This window comes from Saccoglossus kowalevskii, chromosome 3 (assembly GCF_978046115.1).
Source record: "Saccoglossus kowalevskii chromosome 3, keSacKowa6.1, whole genome shotgun sequence".
NCBI lineage: Eukaryota > Metazoa > Hemichordata > Enteropneusta > Harrimaniidae > Saccoglossus > Saccoglossus kowalevskii.
Window position 1 is genome coordinate 10,842,284 of NC_140643.1, and position 7,101 is coordinate 10,849,384.

At 35.0% G+C, this 7,101-nt stretch overlaps 1 protein-coding gene across 1 annotated transcript; it reads left to right on the forward strand.

Moving 5' to 3' along the window:
• The first annotated feature begins 2,882 nt into the window (after window positions 1-2,882).
• LOC146747474 (beta-1,4 N-acetylgalactosaminyltransferase 2-like) lies at window positions 2,883-4,475 on the forward strand. Its single transcript, XM_085496663.1, has one exon. The coding sequence runs from the start codon at window positions 2,883-2,885 to the stop codon at window positions 4,473-4,475; it is 1,593 nt and encodes a 530-aa protein (XP_085352789.1).
• The last annotated feature ends 2,626 nt before the right edge of the window (window positions 4,476-7,101 follow it).

The window sequence follows — 7,101 nt, forward strand, 5'->3', positions numbered from 1 at the left end:
TCAAGACTAATGATGTTTGCTATTTCAAGCTTATGCGATGTCTTGGTTGTAGTCCAGAACGAATGATGTTTATTGATGTCAACTGTGGAATGTTATTGCAAGACCATTAGTACCCATAAATATAAACTGACGTTGACAATATGATAGTGATTTTCCTAATATAGTGACGATTAATCAATTGTATTATGATGTGTAAAACTTTCGTGTGATTGGCTGTGTGTTTGGGGGCAACGCCCCAAAGTCTCTTATACAGTATTGTAATTGGCTAATGGTTGACAAGTAATAAAAGTGATTTGAAGCTGTCTCGGGAAGAAAGGAGAGGCAGTAGAGAATCGAATTTGACACGAATCGAGCTTGTGCGTGTGTTTTTTGTGAGTCTAACGTGGGGAACAATCGAATCCTGGTTACCTAAGTGAAAGGTTTCGACACATCAAAAATACCTATCACATAGATCCAAGTTTGAAGTTCGGTGGCATAAAACAACGCAGCGGCGAAGGCACACAGCCAGTCGAAACTTCAAACAAGAATTCAGAATGTGACAATAATTTAAGATTTTGTGTAATGCAAATAGTCGAATGCGAAAATATTGGATATAATTTGATTGTGGCAGAGACATGGGGAGTAATCATTTTAAATTTACATTGCATAATTATATTACGTATAATTTGATCAGTTTCAGTAAAATCTGTGTACGTTTGCTTGCAGTGTATTCAGGTTCAGCAAAATGCATCTCACAGTGATATTATTTGGGTATTCTATACCATAATTCTATAAGAAAAATACAATGGGATTCAAAAAAAGGAAAAACTAAAACTGTTTCTAGCTAGTCGTAAGCCAGACTGAAGTTTTGGGGATGGTCCATAAACAAATATTAATCGTGATGACTGGTTTGAATAATTTATGGTTTATTTTAACTTGTAGATTCTAGATTCACTCTCCTCGGTTATTAGTTAACACAGTATTTGTTTGAAGATGTGTACAGCAACGGTGGAGCCATTAAGTGTATTGCATCGGGATAAATGTATCGAAATTTTTGCAGTGGACATTACAAAGGGTATGTGCACGTTTTTCAGTGTACAGACTTGTTTTGGGTGGGGCAGGCAGACTAAGTATATACCACACTAGTGGGGAAGTTTGAAAGCATTGTCCAAACGCCTTTTACACAGAGCATTGAGTTGCTTGAATAATGAATTGAGACGGTCACATTGGAGAAAAATATGTAAGAGGTCGTTAACATTTTCACAGAATGTACATATATTGCTGTCATTGTTTGTAAAGGGGGTATTAAGTGTGACAGGGTCATTAATGAACCTTAGATCAATATTGTATCTTGTATCTGTAAGTATAGCCTGGTTGTGTGTCAGAAAGTTATTTATCAATTTTATTGATGAATGATTGTAGGATGGATTCACGAATCATTTTAAACATTTGTTCCAGTATTCCGTCGAGTAAACTGAAACGACTGATTGTAAATCATCAGGTGTAACCATCTTCTGTTTAATGATCAATCAGATAATTTACTGTTGCGATGTTTGCGTCAACAAATGTCTGACATGTTAGAGGCTTGTCGTTTGTACAATGTAAAATTATATTATTGTTAAAAATAGGCTCATTAAAAATATCCATGACAGACACAGGTTCGCCTACACGAACAGTATTAAAGCTTTTCCACGTGGTTAAAATATTGTGTCTTGACAGGGAACATAAGGCACATTTATAATAAAAAGTTGTTTTGAAAATTGTTGATCAACTGTATGTTTTAAAAACATAGTCTGGAAGTCTGAAGTACGGATGTCCATTATCAGAGCAGAGACATCTCTAAATGTACTGTATTCTAAAAGTTTTAATCCGGCTTGATATACGAACCATGCCATGTACTGCTAAAGAAGAATGATTCCAGTCGACTGTGTACTGAGTGGGCATAGATGGATCAGTAACATTGAGTGTACTGTTTACTGAACAAATGCAAATGAGACAGTCCAGTCTAATGTTAACTCAGTAAACACGCATGGGGTAGTAACACAGAGCTCAATCTACTGTCTATTGTGTGCACATAGATAGGGAGGAAACTTGTAATTCACTGCTTACGGAGTAAACATGAATAGGACAGTTATACATGGAGACCAGTCACCGTTTAACTGAGTGGCCATAGATGTGATAGTAAAGTCACATTCAGTTCAACGTATGTTTACTGAGTAACCACTAACAACTGGGGAATGTTATTTCATAGGTTTGTATAAAAGAGGTTTAGCATGTGCCATGGCAACTGATCAAATTATTTTGCAAATGATTCTTGCATATGAACTTTGTTTGGTTTGACTTGAATGCAGATTTGAATTCATATAAATAGTAATATAATTGTAATTTTTATCATATTTAAATATGATGACATCACTTCACAATTGTAACCAGTAAAAAAGTTGTTTTCCATTTGTTATGTCAGTCTTGTCATAAATACTGACACGTGACACTTTTGAAACGTACATGTATGATTCTATTGTACCTTTCTCACATTTTACCGTGTGTGAAATTATTTGGTAATAATTGATAGTGAGTTCAGTATTCCAAGAATAAAAATACAAAATTACTGACAAAACAATCGTTCGATTATATGTTTTTTTGTTAAATCAAAAAACAACATGGACATATTAGATAGAGAAGACAATTGTTAATTTTTATTTTAAAATTAATTCGTGCCCCGGTAAACCTTAATAGGCTTAATGCATTTTACTATTTCATTTGCACAATAGTTCACATAAGACACATTCATAATTCATATTCAGCGTGCTAGGTATAGCTCTCAATTGGTGTGCATACGAGGTAACAGCTTGGTAGCGTAATTTCAAATAATAATATCATTTGTGCACGGATACACTAGCAATATGAGTGTGTTGTCGTACAAAATATACTCTCTATTGATGTTCTCTATTGGGTTCATAACTGCCTCTGTTATTCATCTTCATATGTTTTCACCTCCTGCAAAGAAACACGAAGACACCAGAATGAGAGCAGAACAGTTCGTGCCAGATAAGAGATCCGCTAAAGAGTGTGAATCAACTGTTGGTGCAGAATGGATAAAATACACAACCCATCCTAATGTACCCACATTAAGTGATGCCAAACTGTTGATGGATATGAATCGTTATCGTGCAAAGTGTAACTGTCCTACGCCACCGTTTTGGTATAAAGCAGCCAATGAACGCCGTCTCAAGGAATCTATATTATGGAAAAATGAAATGGATACAAAGAGAGCTCCACTAGCAATTTGTAAGGCATTTTCTCCTTTCATTTACGTCAGTTCTGGTATCACAGTTGAACCATTCAACACAGTACCGATTGTTGGATTGTCCCTCTCCCCTGCAGTAGAACACATTTTAAAACAATCGAACATGTCTCAACAAGTTATTCTGTATATCTCTGCTGTAAATAATTACGGTATATTTACAATGTCTGATGGCCCTCAATATGATGGTATTATTGATGGTAGTAAAACCTCTTCTCTTAAGATTAATGTACTCGGTAAAGACGTAAATGAAATCAACAATCTCTTGAGTAAAGTCATTTATACTGGTACTGTATATCATATTGATGCTTATGACAAGATTCAAGTTTCATTTCTCAATTTCACAATCGATATTAATCTTCACATCAAACGCCCACCATTACCAGATCTCATTGATCCAGGAGCATCTGGAAGCGTCATTGAGAAGCTCACTGTTATTACCAAGACTTTTGAACGCCCGGATGTTGTGAAACGATTTGTGGATAAAGTTCATCATTTCTACCCTAATATGACTATCATTGTTGCGGATGATTCACAACAACCAATACCAATAAAGAAAGATCATGTCAAATATTATACAATGTCATTTAGAGACGGCAGTTACCCGGGAATTAATCTTGCATTGTCACAAGTGGAGACAAAATATGTACTTTATGCAGACGATGATTATGTGTTCACAAACGAGACAAGACTGGAATTGATGCTTGAAAAACTTGAAAATCCACTTTCTAATATCGATATAGTAATCCCTCACGTCATTGGTCTACCTCTTTTAGGGGCCATGTGGAAATTTGCATATAATGAGAGTGGGACCTGCTTTGTCGATTACTGGCACGTAGGAAAAGACAAATTGGTGGTTCCAGGATACCCACAATGTCGTTATGGGGACATGTTCGAGAATTTTGTGATGGGCAAGACAGTTTTATTTCGAAAAATCGGTTACTATCCTTCTATAAGGCCTTGCACGCATGCTGAATTCTGGGCTAATGCCATTGGAAAAGCCCGCTCTGCAAAATGTGTTGACGTCATTGTATCACATGACCACGTTCGTAATCCTGTGTACAACAAATTTCGGAATGAAGCATATCAAATTGAGAAAAAACAAGACCCTGCCCCATTATTTGAAAATGATCTGTGTTATTCAAAATTTTATGATTTCAATTTTAAGAAAGAAGATATACTAGCACGTTAAGTAATTGTTTATTTCAGTGAATTCAGTAAATGTATGCTAAATGTTTATACTTTCTGTGCATGTATTATATGTATATTGTTATAATCGTGACTTAGATAGATGTTCAGCTTGTGAATGCACTTGTTAAACCAGAAAACATGTATTGTGTTGTATCAACTATTTTCATTATAACCGTGAAATCGTAGATGCAATATTATATATTTTGTTGACTTAGGTCAGATTATGTCAACAAAATAGTGAAAAAGACATAACAAGGATAAATGTTGTATTTGAAACGACAATGGAAAGTAGACACGTAATTCCCACTCTCAATATTCACTCAGTATACATTTCATTGAATATTTTATCTGCTACTCTTTTCATTCAGTATAGTAACTTTAAGTTTATGTGTAGATAATTAAAAATTAAATAACAATATCTAAATTTTAATATTTCATTATGTGTAAACATACTAAATTGGATCTGCTGCTACCATCGTATTATATTTTTGGTGCAGAAAGCGTGTAAAATATCTATTGCATGGTATTGTGTCCTCTATGCTACATCATACCCATTAGTACTGAGGTAATTTAAACATTTAATAAGAAACGCGACTCTATTGGTCGAATCCCATTGCAAATATGCAATACAAACATGGGGATACGCATTTGTAGTTTCATGGGTTTCAATTGTTGACAACTATGCTCAATCAATCATGGGAGTGCTGAAAAAAAATACACATAAAAAAATACAATAAAAAATATGCCTGGGTGGATTTGCTTTTAATTATTTAAAAAAACAACAACTCAGTACCATGAATACTGATTGTTGCGCCTCTGGCAGATACGTTGATTGAAACTATGAAGTACATCTGTATATCAGTTGTTATTATATTATTTGGAGCAAAACATATTACTTGAGCTTGAGCAAAACTTTACTCATGTGTCCTAGATACGTCCGCAGCTCCAGGTTGCTGATACCTTTGTGAATAAACTCTCAATTTTGCCTGTATTTAATTTATTTGAATATGTTAATGTCATCGACAAACATTCAAATTTAATTACCTAGATCGTTGATATAAACCACTAACAACCTGGACCCCGAGCACTGCCTTGTGGAAAAAAAACTAGCTAAATAATCATTCAAATTTACCATATATTCCAAGATACCACAACTCTAAATTGTTATCACAATCCGTCTAAAACGGGTTATAATTTCTAGTGTGAATAGAAGTTTCTTTTCATAAATATAAGTTGGTCATTATTACAGAACATGTAACAAAAGATGATATAATTGTTATGACAGCGCCATCTTGAAACGTTGTTATGCGGGACTGTGGTTGCATACAACTAGACATGGCAGATGCTGCAACACATTCGATCAATTATGTATATGCCAGTAGTGTACAGATGTATCACCCTATGTATAGTCATGTGTAAATAACATTGAATCTACCAGTCAATCGATGGGAACATGTGGCACCGTCGTCTATTATTATTAGGGTTTCAACCAACAACAGCACAAACAACATCAGACATGCACTGAGAAGCAAATATAATGTTTTTGTTTCGATTATTACCTGCGCAGTGCGATGGTAGGGCGTTCGGTGCTAATGTATATATGTATGCACCCTAGCCAGCCAGCCAAATTTATTTCGGCCGTCGCCTTACCATTGTACCTTGGCAGAACTCCCATAATAAGCCTTTATTCACTTATCAAGCATCCGAGTCATAATTATTCAGCGATTACTCATAATTACAAGTGTATTGCTGACAGAAACTGGTGAAAAAAGTTTTTCGTTTTGGTCAAGAACTCCGAACCGTTCGTGTAAACTCGATTAGACAATTTATCTACAAACATATTGAGCAATTGAATATGACTACCAGGTTCAAAAGCAAACAAGTGGGGAGTAGGAACTACTCAATTGTGCATCAATATTTGTTTCCAAAACAAAACAAAATTATGCCCTTATTAAAAGGGGAGCATTGGTGAGTGTAATACATTCGCAAATTTCCTAAATGGTTCCAAACTCATAAATCACAACCACAAACCTTTTTGGACAAATGAATTTGAATGAGCTTTTACCTAGAATGGAGCGATTTTGAATTAGACGATGAGATACTATTTAGGTATATTTCATGTGCCTGGCAAAGATCTCATTATATCAGATGCTTTGTCCAGTCATCCTTGTAAACAAAGAAAATAAACAACTGTGGAGGGTAGTTAAATTGTATGCTTCTTATTTCGTAAGTCAAATTCCAATCTTACTTATCTAGGTGAGACGGTGTAGTGATGCGTGATATGTTGTAAATTGATTAAGTTTTGTAAATAAGGGTGGCTAAATGGCCAGTTACTGATAGGTACTCTGAAATGCATACTGTCTCTTCCAGGCAGACATTATTTATGTTGATAATATCTGGATGAGAGGGTCTAGAATTATTACCCCTAGCTTAAACAAGTTAGATGTTTTAGATATTTTAAATGAAGGTTACCAGGGCAATGTTAAGTAGAGAGAGAGAGAGAGAATTCCCTGAACGGCCATATCAAAAAGTGGCTGTATAAGAATGATATATATATAACCTATATGGAATACCCGATGAGTTCAGATAATTGGTCCAAATTTGCTAGAAAATATAGGTATAATGCT

Bases quoted from the DNA above. Each gene is read 5' to 3' on its own strand.
- LOC146747474 (XM_085496663.1), top strand. From the start codon at position 2,883: ATGAGTGTGTTGTCGTACAAAATATACTCTCTATTGATGTTCTCTATT.